Source organism: Somniosus microcephalus, chromosome 11 (assembly GCF_052327205.1).
Source record: "Somniosus microcephalus isolate GS21.2 chromosome 11, FLI_Smic_1.0, whole genome shotgun sequence".
NCBI classification, from domain to species: domain Eukaryota; kingdom Metazoa; phylum Chordata; class Chondrichthyes; order Squaliformes; family Somniosidae; genus Somniosus; species Somniosus microcephalus.
The window spans coordinates 73,278,912-73,296,812 of NC_140997.1; the positions used below are offsets into that span (position 1 = coordinate 73,278,912).

The 17,901-nt window shown below is 47.5% G+C and overlaps 1 protein-coding gene across 1 annotated transcript in view; it reads left to right on the plus strand.

The window, feature by feature from the left end:
• The window catches only part of tmem114 (transmembrane protein 114), a 305,718-nt gene that overhangs the window by 79,814 nt on the left and 208,003 nt on the right, over positions 1-17,901 (plus strand). The window contains exon 3 of the mRNA XM_086000889.1: positions 1,546-1,683. Within this exon, the coding sequence (XP_085857015.1) occupies positions 1,546-1,683 (138 nt within the window). The remainder of the gene's footprint in view (positions 1-1,545; positions 1,684-17,901) is intronic.

Consider the following 17,901-nt stretch of genomic DNA (forward strand, 5'->3'; position numbering starts at 1 on the left):
CACACAGTACTCCAAGAGTGGTCTAACCAAGGTTCAAAATAAGTTAAACAAGAGCTCCCTGCTCTTGTGTTCTAGTCTTCTAAAAATGAGCCCCAGCACCTTGCTTGCACTCGATGGCCTTATCAACTTGTGTTGCTACTTTTAATGATATATGTATCTATATTCCCAGTTCTCTTTGCTCCTCTACCCCAAGGAATAAGTGACCTTGTTTTTTCTACCAAAATGAACCATCTCACACTTTGCCATATTGAATTTAATTTGCTATTTAACTGCCCACTCTGCAGGCCTGTTTATGTCTTCCTGTATTTTGGTGCAGCCCTCCACATTAATAGCTATACTCCCCAATTTGCTATCCTCTACAAATTTTGACACCATACCTCCAATTCATTTATGTAAATGGTGAATAACGGTGGTCCCAGCATGGATCCCTTTCCACTTTCTGCCCATCCAAGAAACTTCTGTGAAACTCCTACCCTCTGTTTTCTGTTTTGTAGCCATCCTTCAATCCATTCTGCTACATGGCACTGGAAATCCAGCAGGAGGAGGAAGTTGGCTGATTTTCCTTTTCTAGCATTAAAACCAATTTTAGCACCTGTGAAATGAAGCATTTTTGTCTGATGGATTATTTACTGGATTATCTCTTGCTGGTCACAGAAACACATCGGGTTCAAATTAGTTACTACTAGCTGTTTCCGCAGGCTGGAGAAAATACACTTCCCAGACTGTCTGATATGTGTGGGTTACTTCTACCATTGTCGTTATGTGGGGAACTATCTAACAGTCATTCAAAAGGCTGATCTTAACCCTACCTACCTGGCGGAAACTGGGCGGGTGGCAATTAAAATGAGCCAAATGACTTGCCCAATGTTCCTGGATGGGGAGAGGGCGTATGCCCCATTTCTACATGGGGGACCCAGAATATGGGCTGGAACTGGCTCTGTCGCAATTCCACCCCATTTGGATCGGATCGTTAAATTCTGGTCAAGGGTGCCATGGGCCGATCTTCACTCAATCCTGCTCCTATTTCTTATGTTCTTATGTTTCTTATGTTCAACCCGCATGTCAAGGGGGCACATTGGCAGGAATTTCCCAGCACGGTGGGAGTTTGTCCCTTTATGTCCTTTATGTCTCAGTGGACATCGCACCAGTTGAGACCTGCCATGATTCCCTTTGAGGTCTTCTGAAGGCCCCAAACCATTATTATAATAAGGTAATCAATTCCACGGGGGATTATTTCATAGTACAGCACTGTGACCAGAGCAACCTCTTCCTTGACTATTGCCATAAATTTGGCAAATTCGGGTTCTTGTGGCAGTTATATCACTAGCCATTGCATATAAATGAAATGGTAACTGTTTGTTCCTTACTGCAGCTGGCAGAAAATTGGTCAACAAATTCTGATAATTGTGCCTTGGTGGAGCTATAGATTCTGATCAGATCCAGAACTTGTGAAATAACTTGGGTATCCCCCGTTTCCCAGAAATGCACCTTGCTGTACGATTTTTCAGTTGGATGAAATGGGTTTGGTTCTTGTTTCTCTTACAGATATGCATGGAACGTTTGTAGTTCTGCTTCCACTCAGCCTCATCCTGATGATTTTTGGAGGAATGACTGGATTCATCAGCATTTTAGCACGAGCCTATGCGTTGCTGCTGTTGACTGGAACTCTTTTTCTTTTTGGAGGTAAGACTAACTTGAACATTAAGTCTTTTTTTCCTTTTCTTAGCTTGTTTCATTTGCTGAATTCTTTTACTCCTCCTTCCCCCCCGCTACATCCCACCCCTGGCTTTGTCCCTGAGATACCCTCCTTCAGTCTCTGCGCAGAGTGACTCCTCATCCTTGGTGATTTCCAATTCCATCTCTGCTCCCTTTGCCCTTTCTCCTCTGAATTCACTGCTGCCTTGTCCTCCCTAAATCTCCCTCTCCATAGCAACTCTCCTACTCATATTTATGGGCATCCTTTTCGACCTCTCCATCTTTGGTGGTCTCTCTGCTCCTGTGGTCTCGATCACTGACAAAGGTAACTCTGACCACTTCATAGTATCCCTCACCACCCACATTGCTCAACCACTACCTCACCTCCAACTTGATGCCCTTTTATCCCCAGCAAAACCTTCATTATCCGCCATTTGGTCATCCCCCATGGTATAGCCCTCATCTTTGCTTCTTCAAATTCAAGGGGATACAGATTTTTGTGTGTATTTGGCGTCAACTGGTTTACGCCATCCATCACCAGATCTGGCTGGACCGGACCAAACACTGCCAGCCCTCATTCTCCTCGGCCAAAACCTCTGACTGCTCTAGGAACATCCTGGAGAACAAATGACAACCCCCCCCCCATCCCATTATCAATCACCTCCTTAAATTCCTCTCCCCTGTCCCCTCCACCCTCGCCTCCAACAAGAAGTGTATTGATTTCTTTTTGGGTTCAATAAAGACTCATTTCTGAAAGAGAATGTTGTTTAATCTAAAGTCCTGTTCAAGACTTTCTACAGCTTTTTACAGAACACACTATGCTGTGATGCATCTAGAATGAAACTGAAAGTAAAACTCCTCTGGACTGCTTGTCTCTCACATGACCTCTGCTGGTCAGGCACAAGTAATCAAAAACACAGACAAATATGCTGTAAGGCATAAGTAATCAAACACAGACAAATATCATCACTATTTGCTGATATCATTACAAGAAGTGTCAGGAGCTAAAATAAAAACAGGAAATGCTGGAAATACTCAACAGGTCAGGCAGCATCTGTGGAGAGAGAAAAAGAGTTAACATTTCAGGTCGATGACCTTTCTATAATGGGCAGGCAATCTCTAATGCAGGTTTTATGCCTGTGTGATAAGTTGAAAGCTACCCCTCTGTATTCCTGAATCCAGCATCTTATGCATTCCCTTTTACTTCAGCCCACTACTGGCATGCATGCCTTCAGTTGCCGAGGCCCCGTGCCCTGGAATTCCTTCTTAAAGCCCAATCCTTTGACCAAAGCTTTTGGTGATCTCTTCCAATAGCTTCTTCTTTGATTTTGGTGCATCCATTTTTTGCCTTAGAAGTGCCTTGGGATGTTTTACTGCGTTAAAGGTATATAAATGCAAGTTGTTGTTGTTATTGATTTGCGTCACCTACAAGTGGAACGAGCAGTTGGATAGCACTTTTCCTTATTCTCCAGGTTTAGTTCAAGTGATGAACCAGGTAAAAGTTTGCAGATTGGACATTACATTTTTCTTAACTATGACAGGGGATCCATGGAAACCAAGGTACATGTCTGTAATAGCAATTTTTAAACATCAACCTCTACAGTTATGATGACCATTTAAATATATCTGTATATATTTTCCTGGAGGAACACTACAGAATCATCTTCTTCTTAGGCAGTCCCTCGGAACCGAGGATGACTTGCTTCCACATTAAAAATGAGTTCTCAGGTGACTGATGAGTCCAATGCGGGACCTACAGTCTCTGTCACAGGTGGGGCAGACGGTGGTTGAAGGGGCAGGTGGATGGGGTGCTTGGGTTGATGTGCGCTCCTTGCGCTGCCTGCGCTTGGCTTCCACTTGCTCCCGGCGAAGAGACTTGAGGTGTTCTCCTCCACTTTGTGCGGTCTTGGGCCAGGGATTCCCAGGTGTCGGTGGGGATGTTACACTTTTTCAAGGAGGCTTTGAGGGTGTCCTTGAAGCGTTTCCTCTGCCCACCTGAGGCTCTCTTGCCATGCCAGAGCCCCGAGTAGAGCGCTTGTTTTGGGAGTCTCGTATCGGGCATGCGGACAATGTGACCTGTCCATCGGAGCTGATCGAGCGTAGTCAAAGCTTCGATGCTGGGGATGTTGGCCTGAGCAAGAATACTGACATTGGTACGCCTATCCTGCCAGCAGGATCTTGTGGAGGCAGCGTTGGTGGTACCTCTCCAGTGCTTTGAGGTGCCTGCTGTACATGGTCCATGTCTGAGGCATACAGCAGGGTGGGTATCACTGCTGCTCTGTAGACTATGAGATTAGTGCCAGGTTTGAGGTCCTGGTCTTCAAACACTCTCTTCCTCAGGCGACCGAAGGCTGCACTGGCACACTGAAGGCAGTGTTGGACTTCGTTGTCGACGTCTGCCCTTGTTGACAGTAGGCTCCCGAGGTATGGAAAGTGGTCCACATTGTCCAAGGCCTTGTCATGGATTTTGATAATCGGGGGGCAGTACTGTGTGGCGGGGGCAGGTTGGTAGAGGACCTTTGTCTTACGGATGTTTAGTGTAAGGCCCATGCTCTCATACGCTTCGGAAAAGGTGTTGACGATGGTTTGGAGTTCGACCTCCAAGTGAGCGCAGACACAAGCATCGTCTGCATACTGTAATTCGACGACAGAGGATGGGACTACCTTGGATCTGGACTGGAGGCGACAGAGATTGAACAGTTTCCTGTTTGTTCTGTAAATTAGCTCCACTCCAGTGGGGAGCTTACTGAGGGTGAGATGGAGCATTGGTGCGATAACACAGCCTTGCTTGACCCCTGTTCGTACGTGAATTGGGTCTGTGGTGATATCGTTGGTCAGGATCACGGCTTGTATGTCGTCGTGAAGCAGGTGGAGGATGGTGACAAACTTTTGAGGGCAGCTGAATTTGAGGAGGACACTCCATAATCCCTCACGGTTGACAGTGTCGAAGGCCTTTGTGAGATCAAAGAAGGCCATGTACAGAATACTATATGATTGGCTCCTGGGTGGAGCATGCCATCCAACCAGGCTGCTTGAAACAGCTACATGTCCTCAATTTTCATGGACATAGATACATAGATACATAGAAGATAGGAGCAGGAGTAGGCCATTCGGCCCCTCGAGCCTGCTCAGCCATTCAATGAGATCATGGCTGATCATCCAAATTCAGTACCCTGTCCCTACTTTCTCCCCATATCCCTTGATCCCTTTAGCCTTAAGAAATATATCTAACTCCGTCTTGAATATATTTAATGAATTGGCCTCTACTGCCTTCTGTGGTAGAGAATTCCACAGGTTCATCACTCTCTGGGTGAAGAAATTCCTCCTCATCTCTGTCCTAAATGGCTTACCCCTTATCCTTAGATTGTGACCCCTGGTTCTGGACTCCCCGGCCATCGGGAACATCCTTCCTGCATCTAGTCTGTCTAGTCCTGTTAGAATTTTATAAGTTTCAATGAGATCCCCTCTCATTCTTCTAAACTCCAGCAAGTATAATCCCAATCGACCCAATCTCTCCTCATACGTCATTCCTGCCATCCCAGGTATCAGCCTGGTGAATCTTCGCTGCACTGCCTCCATGGCAAGAACATCCTTCCTCAGATAAGGCGACCAAAAATGCACACAATACTCAAGGTGTGGTCTCACCAAGGCCCTGTACAACTGCAGCAAGACATCCTTGTTCCTGTACTCGACAGCCTAGCCGGGAGGCGGTGGTGGTGCGGGGGGTAGACTAGCAGCAGGATGCCGCAAACAGGGATCCTTGGGGATGGACCAGGCAATCGGGAGAGGCAGGAGGTTGGCAAATGGGAGGTGGGGAGGAAGCTCTGATCCACAATTAGGGGTTGGTGGTGGTTTGGGGGGGAGGGAAGCTCTAGATGGCAATCGGCACTGGTAAGGAAGCAATCGGGAAGGGGAAGGAAGTGCTGGATGGCAACCGAAAGGGCCAGAGTTGTGCAATCAGGGCGGGGGGGGGGGGCAGGGGGCGAGCGATGGAGTACTTGAGGGACCCGGGTGGAGCACTCCTGCTCCCCTTGGTCTACAAAGAGTTCTGAAAGAGCTACTTACCTTGGGGAGTCGGCACCTTCCGCCTCCAGTTCACTGCCGAGTTTCCCGACCTTCAGGAAAACTCTGCAGCAGGATTTAATTTCAATCAGGACCCCAATTGCATTGTAGGAGCTGAATTTAAATATGTTAATAAGCATCCTCCCTCTCCATGGCGGGACACTCAGACGCCTCGATCACCATCGCTGAAAAAATAGCCGTGGGCCGTGTGCGGCTGTTTGTAATTGGGTTCCGTAAATTTCACTTTTTAACCTCCCCCGACCCCCTCCCACCCATTGTGGGGGGTGGGGTTATTGTCAAGGTCATTGAGTTTCAAACCTTGACAAAACACAGTGGAGGTGACTTTCCGTGGGCGTTCTCCTGCTTCTCTGCTATAGCTTTGTCAGAAAAGCCGAGGAAACCCCATAAAAATGGCACAAACATTGTTAACGGTTCTTCCGCCCAAGTTACGGAGGATGAGTGGGAAAAGCCCATGGTAATTCATCCCCTGCATTAGTAGTGGAAGACAAGAAAGGAGAAAGTTGCAGCAGTCGGTGAAGAATGACTCCATATGGTAGAAACATTATGATAAATGATGCCCAGAAATTTTCAGAATGTTACAAGCAATATATGTCCTTGGAGTGAATGCACAACATTTCAAACGTACTTCTTCATTCCTATGAATGTTGTAGGAATTGTTCAAGTCAGGAGAGAACTCTGAGCAATTGAATTTCACAGATGACATTTCCACGGTACCAGCAGGATAGGAATCACAATCTTCCATTTAATATTTGATCATTTTGCCTTTCCTGATTCTCATAATCTTCAATTCCATTCCTACCCATTTATTGATTCAACTATTTTTGAAGGAGTTCATTGACACAGTTTTAACTCCTTTTGCTCTGAGCCTGTACCAGAGATCTACTCCTGGAACATAGAGGCAGGGAACAAGTAGCAGAATGGATAGCAAGCTGGCTACAAAAGAGAAAACAGAGTACGACCACAAATTTAATAGCGCTGAGGGGGCGGGTTTGGAAGCGGGTCTGCTGTCTAAATCGCAAAGATTGACAGCGGGTAGAAAACCTGCTGTCAACCCGCCTCCACGCGAGTCTCCCAGGTGTCGGGTCTGTCAGCCCAGAACTGACCCGACACCAAGTGGCGGGGGAGACAATTCAGCTACTCAAAATGTCTTGTTAAGAGCCAATTTAAGAGTATTTGAGGCTTCTAATTTTACCTTCTCCCCCACTGGTTACCCGCTGTTCGGGGAACACGCCAGCTCAATTTGACATGAGTTGAGTCTGCTCTGATGTATCTGAAAAGCTGATAACTGCAGAAGTGGTGTCAATGATGCCATGTCGCAGATGGTGAGTTTCAGAGCACGGAAAATATTGGTTACTGCATTTTTAATACATATAGAGATTTCTTTAGCTTACAAGTTTTTAGATCCAACTGTATGTCCAGTACTACCTCATTGGGAGAACCTCTTTCACCAGTGACAGATCACTTCTGTCATCTCACCTGCAGCTGCCATCTATTCCAGCAACATCAGAGCCAATGAAACAATCAGACCTTGGTCCTCTGAATCCTCCTATGATAAGCCCCAACACCAATATCACCAACCTTCTCCACCATCACCTGATGCTGCACTGGACACATGACATCGGCCCCTGACAACATTGCTGGCTGGGAGGCCAGCACTGGCATCACCATGGCCAGATTTTCTTCACTTGACACTGTAAACCCTGGCTGCCACATGATGCGCCAGGTTGACACCATCCCACACCAGCACTGTGAAGCATCCCTTTAATGTCCAAGCCATTCCATGCACACTCATCACTATAGGAGGGGGGGGGGGGGCTGGGAGGGAAGTTATGACTGAACAATCACTGGAACTCAGTAAGACACTTCTCAAGGTGCGGTCAGATCTGTAAAGTCTGTGGGTTGTATAGCGAAGTAATACACAGACTACAAGAGTAACTTAAACAGGACTTTACTATTCGAAGGTCGGGGCGAATCTGCCCAATAAATCCTGACACAGCACTTATATACTGGTGTGGTCACCGTCGGTATTACAGTATACAGCAGCCAAGATAAAGTAGTGCCACACCTAAAATAGTTCTCTTAAAGGTGAACGGTTACATACGATAGTTCTCTTAAAGGTAGAACAGTTACATACACTACAACCCTCCCTTTTTAGCTTACAACATACTTATTCCCCATTAACCATATCATTAGAACATATATACAAATTATGTAAAACAGTTCACAGGTTCAGTCTCTCTGGAGGTCTCCTGACTCTGTCCGGATAACGCCTCGGTGGTGTAGTAGTTTTCGGCGGGGTAGTAGGTTCTTCCGGCAAGGCCGATTCAGCTTGAAGGACAGTGTCAGGATCATCTGATTCCAGTATTACCAGATCGGAGGTAGGTGCTCTGGGTATCTCTGTTTCTACATTAGCCGTGTAAGGTTGTGGAGTAGGTTGGCGCTTTGTGGATGACCCTATGATCTGGTCAACATGGCGCCTTATTATGCTGTCACCAATGTCCACTGTATACAGCAGCGGCCCTAGCCTTTTTACAATAGTTCCCGGCTGCCATTTCTCGGTACGGTAGTCCCGGGCCAAAACTGGTTGACCTGTCTGAAAAGATCTAGTTGGCCTTTCATTCATGCCCTGGAATTGCCGGTTCTCTACATCCCTTCTGACGTTTGGCTTAATTAAATCCAGCCGGCATCTTAGTCTTCTATTGAAAAACATCATGGCGGGAGTTTGATTTGTGACCGCATGTGTTGCATTCCTGTACGCCAACAAGAAGCTATCTACCTTATGTTGTAAGTTGATGTTCTCATTACCCATGGCCTTTATGGCCTTCTTGAGGGTCTGGACAAACCTTTCAGCTAAGCCATTGGTGGCGGGATGGTATGGGGCTGACGTGTAGTGCTTGACCCCATTGCTTTTTAAAAACTTCCTGAATTCTTCGGACACAAATTGTGGTCCATTATCAGAACAGACCTGTTCCGGCAGCCCATTCCTGGCAAACATGGTCCTTAATACTGTGATGGTTTTTTCCGTGGTGGTGGAGGACATCTTTATTACCTCCGGCCACTTGGAGTGTGCATCCACCGCTATTAGAAACATTGAGTCCATAAATGGACCAGCAAAGTCGATGTGTACCCTTTGCCAAGGAGATGAGGGCCACTCCCATGGATGCAGAGGAGCTTGTGGTGGCGCGTTTTGGACCTTCTGGCATCCTAGACAACTCTTGGTTATTTCCTCGATGCCTCCATCAATACCTGGCCACCACACAAGCGCTCTTGCTAGGTTCTTCATTTTCACTCCACCCAGATGCCCCTCGTGAAGTTCCTTTAGCACCTTATGCTGAAGTTTGGGTGGGATCACCACTCTCGATCCACACATCAAGGTTCCTCGGCACACTGACAGCTGTTCTTTCCGTTGCGAAAATGCTGGCAGTGTTGGTTCGCCATGTGCTGGCCATCCCTCCACTGTTAGATCGTAGACCCGTGAGAGAGTTGGGTCATTTCTTGTTTCATTCTCGATCATCGAATTGGTTACTGGTAGACATTCTACTATGGATGAGTGGAACATTTCTACTGGGTCCATTGTAGCCGCCTCTTCTACTACTGGCAACGGTAGGCGCGATAACCCATCAGCATTTCCATGCTGTTTGGAGCTTTTGTATTCAATGTCATATTGGTGTGCCCCAAGTAACACGGACCACCTCTGCAACCTTTGCGCTGTCATAGTGGAAACGGCCTTGTTAGGGTTGAATATGGACACCAACGGCTGGTGGTCTGTCAGTAATGTGAACTTCTTGCCCTGCAGGTAATGATTGAATTTCTTTACTCCCCACACAAGGCTGAGGGCCTCCCTGTCTATCTGAGCGTAATTTCGCTCCGCGGAGGTCAACGATCGGGACGCAAATGCGACTGGCCTTTCCGAGCCATTTGGTAACTTGTGTGAAAGTACTGCTCCAATTCCATAAGGGGAAGCATCACAAGCTAGACGAAGAGGTAACGTTGGGTTGAAATGAGCCAACACTTCCTCAGAGGTAATCAACGCCTTGCTTCTGCGAAAGGCCTTTTTACAGTCCTCGCTCCACTTCCATGGCACTTCTTTCCGTAACAGAGCATTCAGCGGATGTAGCACCGTGGATAAATTTGGCAGAAACTTGTGATAATAATTAATCAACCCCGGAAACAATCTCAACTGTGAAACGTTTTCCGGAGCAGGGGCCTTCACGACAGCTTCTATCTTGTCAGGCGACTTGTGCAGCCCCTCTTGGTCAATGACATGACCGCAGTACGAGATCCGTTTCTGGAAGAACTCACATTTCTGGCGATTAACTCGAAGGCCATATTCCTTCAACCTGGTGAGCACCAGTTTCAAATTTGTGAGGTGTTCCTCCTCGTCTTCTCCCGTAATCAGGATATCGTCCAAGTAACACTGCGTGCTTGGAACACCTTGTAAGACCTGCTCCATTGCCCTCTGCCAAATTGCTGGAGCCGAAGCTACTCCAAAAACCAGTCTATTATAACGATACAAGCCTCTGTGCGTGTTGATTGTGAGATACTGGCGCGACTCTTCCTCGACTTCCATTTGTAAGTATGCCTGTGCCAGGTCTATCTTGGTGAAGTGTTGCCCGCCAGACAATGAAGCAAAGATATCCTCAATCCGCAGAAGCGGGTATTGTACCGTGTGCAGCACCGGATTAACTGTGATCTTGAAATCTCCGCAGATGCGGACCTTCCCCAGTCCCCCTGGCTTGTTACTTGATGAAGACTTCATGACGGGAACAATGGGCGTGGCCCACTCACTCCAGTCCACCTTTGACAGTACCCCTGAACGTTCAAGCTCTTCCAGTTCTGCCTCCACAGCAGGTCGTATCGCGTAAGGTACCGATCTGGCTTTGAAAAATTTTGGGCTTGCATGTTCTGCAATCTTGATTTTTGCTTTAATTCCTCTGTGTTCCCAGTCCTTGCTGGAATACCTCTTTAGCTTCGTCCAATATTCTGGACAACCGTTCAGGTTTGACCTCTTCCTTCCCGGAATCTACCGTCATTATGTTTAGTGAATGCCAGTCTATCTTTATTTTCCTGACCCACTCCCGTCCCAGAAGTGGTGGACCTCCCTCGGGCAGCACATACAAGTCCATCCTTTGGTGATCTTTGTCTTTGTATCTCACCTTGACTTCTATCTTTCCGATGGGGTATACTTTGTGCCCCGTGTATGTCTGCAATACTATCTCCGCATCCCGTAGGGGAATATGTTTGAATAACTTTTTGTAATCATGCTTATTCATGACCGTCACCGCCGATCCGGTGTCCACTTCCATCTTCACTTGGACTTTTGCAATCTGTAGTGTGATCCAGATAGTTTGTCGGTCAGCTTCTTTACTCACATTATGAATCCTCAGACTACCCAGTGCCTTGCTGTTGGAGTCTGAGTCCGAATTCTGTTCATCTGGACTCTTCCCAGTCACCTCATGTACCTTTCTGTACTTCTTCTGCGGTGACTTATTATTGTTGTTCTTCTTTCCTGACTGGCATACCTTAGCTATGTGGCCAAGCTTGCCACATTTCCTACAGTCCTGGTTTTTAACCCAGCATTGGTTCTGGTCGTGTGTTGTCTTCCCACAACGAGAACATTTCGTTGTACCCGAAGTCATTTGATCCACAATGAGTACCGCTGTCTTCCGCTGCATTTCCGCCGTGCCTCTCGCTGCGGCTTTGTGCGATGCTGCAATAAGGACAGCCTTATCAAGTGTAAGATCGTTCTCTTCGAGTAGTCGTTTTTGCGTTCCTTCCTTCGACAATCCACACACGAACTTGTCTCGCAATGCCTCTGTCAGATTTCCTCTAAACTGGCAGTATTTCGCTAGTCTACGCAGCTCGACCAAGTACTCCGCGTTGCTTTCTTCTTTTCGTTGCGTTCTCCCGTAAAATTTAGATCGTCCCGCTAACATCAGCGGTGCGGGGTTAAAATGATCCTTCAGGACAGCAACAATATTATCGAAGGTTTGATCCGCCGGTTTAGCTGGTGATAGAAGATGCTTCAATAACCCGTATGTCTTCGCGCCCATCGAGTTTAGCAAGGTTATGGCTTTATCATCATCTTCTATTTTATTGGCCTCACAATATATCTCGATACGTTCTACGTACGTGGGCCAATCTTCCACCTCGGCATCGAAGTTGTTGATGTTACCATGCTTAGGCATCTTCACTATCTCTCACTATCTTTCTGCGAAACAACAGGATTTCTCTTTAACTTTTTAACTTTTTCTTTTTTTTTCCAAAAATGGCGGGTTCCCGCGCTTGTCTTCTTCCCCGCCTACTGGCAAAATGGCGGTTTCCCGCTCCTGACTTCTTCCTCTGGTGGGAGGGGTAAGCTTTGCCCTCGGGCGACGACCGCTGGTTTACGGGGTTTGTAGCCTGTGCGCCGGCTTCAGTTTATTCTGAAGCGCGCGCTAGAAAAGCCGATCGCGTTCCTTGTTCCCCCCCCTTCTTCTTTTCGGCAGGGGCAACCGGCGCTGGGGACAACCAGTTGGCGTCGGACAGATCCAGCTCCTGGTCCTTCACGGCAGCTGCTGCAAGCCACTGGCCGGAACCTCGCTCGGTCTCTCTCTCGGGCTCTGTCTCTCCCGCTCGCGCGGCTCTCGCTCGCTCTCTCTCGGGCTCTGTCTCTCCCGCTCGCGCGGCTCTCGCTCGCTCTCTCTCAGGCTCTGTCTCTCCCGTTCGCGCGGCTCTCGCTCGGGCTCTGTCTCTCCCGCTCGCGCGGCTCTCAATCGCGCCTCCCAGCCCTCTCGCAGTCCGGTGCTTCCCTCCCCGGCTGCGGCTGAGTTCTCCGCGATTTATTTATGTTTATATCTTCCCGCGCCTTACGATCCCGGTCGCAGTGCCTCGTGGTCGCGGTATTTGTCCGGCCTTTTTCGCCGTCGCGGTCTAGTCGTCTCACGACGCTCCCCAGCCCGCTTGTACCGCGGCTTCTGCTCCACGCTGCCCCAGTCTCAGCGCCTCTGGGCCCGACTTCTGTCCGGCTCCTTTCCCCCTCGACCGTGGTCGAGTGCACCGCCCTTATCATCCGTTTATTTGTTTCTATTTTCCCTTTACTCACAGTCACCGTGGCCGACTTGCTTCTCGTGTTGATCGGCTCACTCACCACTGTGGCAGAAGGGACAATCCGTGCCTGTTGCTGATGGAAGACTTCGTGTTTGAAATCTTCCTCCTTTCTTGGTCTGCTGACTCGAGTTTTCACTCAGCAAAACGACGAGGGTGGGTGCCTCTTCTCGACGCTCGTTTACCTCTTCAGAAGTATTGTTGCCGCAGGGTAAGATCGAACTCGTCGCCACTGTAAAGTCTGTGGGTTGTATAGCGAAGTAATACACAGACTACAAGAGTAACTTAAACAGGACTTTACTATTCGAAGGTCGGGGCGAATCTGCCCAATAAATCCTGACACAGCACTTATATACTGGTGTGGTCACCGTCGGTATTACAGTATACAGCAGCCAAGATAAAGTAGTGCCACACCTAAAATAGTTCTCTTAAAGGTGAACGATTACATACGATAGTTCTCTTAAAGGTAGAACAGTTACATACACTACAAGATCTGTCCAATAAGGGCACTTTTTGAAAGAGATTTCACTGTATGACAACATACTAGCAGAAACTTCACATGGACATTGGTTAAACCTCACAAGTGCCTACCCTTGTGTCTTGTTAGTTGGTATGCTTGCAGTCGGATGAGGTTGAGTGTGAGGGGTGGCTAGTGAGATGGGGAAGTGATAAAGTAGATAGAGAGGGTTGGGTGGAGGTGCAAGGTAAGTTGGTGTCCTGGGGACGTCTCTTCCGCCCTTGGAAGGGAAGAAAACCTCTTTGTGTGCTATGACTCCCTCCATAAGCATATGGAGAGAGTCATTGGAGAGCCTGAGTGCAAGCGTTCACCTTTGTGCAGTGATTGTCAGTTTTTGCAGCACCTCAATTCTGTCAAACATTGACAGAACACCTGTCAAACTCCATGTGGACGTGGTCCCTTTAAGAAAATCAGCTGATGACACGTCAACAAATGACTTCATCAGACCCACTTCATGTTAATTGGCCGGTAAGACCTTGGGTGGACTTAACAAAGCCAATCAAGCTAAAATCAGGTCTGCTGATCGGATGCAGCTGGGAGCGGGACCGGAACCTGGAAACCAGCTGTCCCGCCCCCATCTCACCTCCTCAATTAAATCCGCGGCCTATAATTGGCAAATGAATTTCAACATAGATAAGTGTGAGGTATTACATTAGAAAAATAAGGAGGTCACATATTACTTAGAAAATAATAATCTAAATGGGGTAGAGGAGAAAATGTATCTGGGAGCACGAATACACAAAACAATAAGGGGGGGACATTGGGTTGCTTTGCGCCTCCCGTTAGCGCCCCCGGGGGGCACTAATGGGGCGCAAAGCCCCTAGCGCCCAGTCACAGCGCCGCTAATGCTTCCTGCAAAATTCAGCGGGAGGTTAGCGGTGGCGGTAACCGGTAGCGCCCCATGGCTCTGCGCCTCCGGCGATGACGTCATCCCCATGCGCAGAGCCCTGCTCGCGCCCTGGCCGCAAACTTCAGCTGCACCCCCTGACCTATTGCCGGATGATATATCCGACAGGGTTAGCGTGGCGTTTTTGCAGCTGCGGTGGCGGTATTTAAAGGGGCAGGTGTCAGGTGGCCATTTTTTTTTCTGGCCGCCTGCCAGCATCTGACCCTTTCCCCTCTTTTATTTGAGTGCCGGCCACGATTGCTCAGCCTGGCACTCCTCTTGAGTGCCGGGCTGCTTTCCTGGCACCCAGCGGCCCAGCAGGGCCCAGTTGCGTGCAGCGCTAAGCCCCTCCACTTCAATCAGGGGAGGGAGGCCTGCAATTACGTGGTGTTACGTGCCAATGCGCGTGGTGCTGTTGCATGTAGCGCTGCGATATTCACTGGTAGCGCCCAGGAAGGAGGGGCAGCACTTCCAGTAACGCCCCGCCTCCTGCTTGGGGTGCTACCATTGATTTTATGGCGCGGGTTGCTAACTTTTTCAGGGCGCTAAAAGTAGCGCCCCAGTGAAGTTGACGCCCCAAAGGCGGCGCCACCGAATTTTTCCCCCTAAAGGTTGCAATGCTGGTCAATAAGGCCATAGCAAAAGCAAACCAAGCACTAGGGTTTATTTCTAGAGGGATAGAATTGAAAAGTAGAGAAGCTATGCTAAACTTCTATCGGATCTTGGGTTAGACCACACTTGGCGTACTGTGTAAGGTTCTGGTTGCCATATTATTAAAAAAGGATATAGAGGCACTGGAGAGGGTGCCATAAAGATTTACAAGGTTGCTACCAGAACTGCGAGGTTATACCTATCAGGAAAGGATGAACAGGCTGAAAGGAGAAGGTTGCAGGGTGACCTGATCGAGGTCTTTAAGATTATGAAAAGGTTTGATAGGGTAGACGTAGAGAAGATGTTTCCACTTGTGGGGGAGACCAGAACTAGGGGTCATAAATATAGGACAGTCACTAATAAATCCAATAGGGAATGCAGGAGAAACATCTTTACCCAGAGAGTGGTTAGAATATGGAACTTGCTACCACAAGGAGTAGTTGAGGCAACTAGCAAAGATGCATGTAAGGGGAAGCTATATAAATACAGGAGAAAGGAATAGAAGGATATGTTAATGGGGTTAGATGAAGAAGGGTGGGAGGAGGCTCGTATGAAACACAAACACTGGCCTGGAGCTGTTGGGTCGAGTGGCCTGTTTCTGTGCTGTAAATACTATGTAATACTTTACTGGTCCTGGGTCTTGCTACTTATGTACATGTTGCATTCGCAGCCCAAGTTCAGTAGTCTGCTTACATCTATGTTATCCCATATGTTGCAGCTTCTGGAAGAACTGGATTAAGCTATTTTTCAGTGAATAAATGTTTCGTTCTTTGAGTTTCTGAATCATCCTTTATGCTATTCTATGAACCCTCTTCTATGCATCAATTTTTTTGTGAAGGTAAATTGCTTAGCAGTACACACAATGCTCCATTGTAGTTATACCAATGAGTTATAGGCAAAGCATATTTATTGTATAATTTGGGTGCAAAATCACTAAGTGCAGCAGGGCAAGAAGGTTGAGGCTACTTCTAGTTATGCTGCAGCAGATGTGAAGTAGAATTTAAAAAGTGTAAGCAAGCATATGTAGATATCTATTTACCCTGACCACAGGATAACCCTGGAACCAACAGTGTAACTTGGGTCTGCGGCTCTATCATTCGCAGCAGGCACATAATAAAGTTGACAGAGTATGAGGAACAGAGAGTTCTGGGGGGTAGGGACGTGTAGCACTGGAGAAGGATAGCGAAGGGCAAGGTCATAAAGGGATTTAAATTTGCAGATGAAAATTTTAAACTGGAGGCACTGGGAGACTGGAAACCAATGTACGTCAGCAAGGGCAGGAGTGAGTGGTGTGCAATAGGATATGAGCAGTAGAGTTTTGAATGAGCTGAAATTTAAAGACTGTGGAGGATGGGAGGCTAAGAGAGCATTGGAATAATCGAGTCTGGAGGTGACAAATTGAGAACGGATGAGAATTTCAGCAGCAGATGGGCTAAGGTAACGACAGAGGTGGGCAATGTTACAAGTTGAAGTAGCCGGTCTTTGTGATGGGGTCGAATAGGATGCTGAGGTTGCAAATAGTTTGATTCAACCTGAGACAGTGGCCGGGGGGGGGGAAGAGATGAAATCAGTGGCGAGGGTACAGAGAACATGGCAGTGGCTGAAAATGATGGCTTCGTTTTTCTGTGTTTAACTGGGAGAAATTGTGGCTCAGCCAAAGATATTCATTGTGAACACATTTCATGTTTCCAAGTCAGTGTGGATTATGTTACATTCATACCAGAATAAATTCCTTCTGCCATTCCTAAGCCCACGTGTTTGCTCGGTAGAGGACCCTTCAATTTCCATTAACAACTCACCTGGTTACTTAGCTTGAAACCATGAGTAAATTCTGAATCGTGCAAGCAATGGACAGACTGGGGAAGGGTAATTTGTTATGGTTGCTACAAGGCACCCAATAAAGGTTCCTGTTGCTGTCCACTAGTGTCTGCCTTTCACACCACCATTAACAACCACAATAACAACAATAGCACCATTAATGTAGGAAAACATCCCAAGGTGCTTCACAGGAGGGTAATAGACAAAAATTGACACCAAGCCAAAGAGAAGATATTATGACAGGTGACTAATAACTTGGTCAAAGAGGTGAGTTTTAAGCAGGTTCTTAAAGGAGGAGTGAGAGGTGGAGAGGCAGAAAGGTTTAGGGAGGGAATTCCAGAACTTAGGGCCTAGACGGCTGAAGGCACGGCCACCAACGGTGGGACAAAGGGAGTTGGGGATGGACAAGAGGCCAGAGTTAGAGAAATGCAGAGTTCTTGGACGATTGTAGGGCTGGAGGAGGTTACAGAGATAGGAGAGGGTGAGACAATGAAGGGATTTAAATCAAGGATGAGAATTGTAGTTTGGAGACGTTGGAGGACTGGGAGCCAACTTAGGTCAGCGAGCACAGGGGTGATGGGTGAGTGGAACTTGGTGCAGAAAATGGCTTCATCCTTTTGCAGGCATTCTGCAATGCAGACCTATGGGGATGGTGCTATGAAGGGGGACAGAGGGCAACCCTCCTCTCATGCAGCTCCCCCTCTACTTCAGCAGCAATCACAAAGTGGGTTTGGAGCTGGACTGCTCTGCCACTTACCTTCAGACTTAAGCCTGTACCTTGAATTTCATTTCTCTGTATTTTTGCCCATCTTTTAGTTCCCCTGCCCTTTCAACCTTGGCTAATGGGTTGAGATGACTTCTGAGACTCCCTAAAGGCTGTCAGAAATGTTATTCCCCTAGTTGTAACAAAGCTCTTTAATTATTATCCTCCTTTTAAATATCACTTAAATGCAATTTTCAACTCCCAGCACTAGTTTGTTCCTAACACATGAAGCTATGCTAATAAGCAGAGCTAGAAAAATTGGGTGTAAGCAGCCTATTTTTCTTCTGAATCCCACCAATTGCCATTCTGGCATAATTTACGCCAGAAGAGGAAAATCTAGGCTAGGATGTTATTACACGACTGAATTGCATTTTGCTGCATCTCCATATGGATTAAACAAAA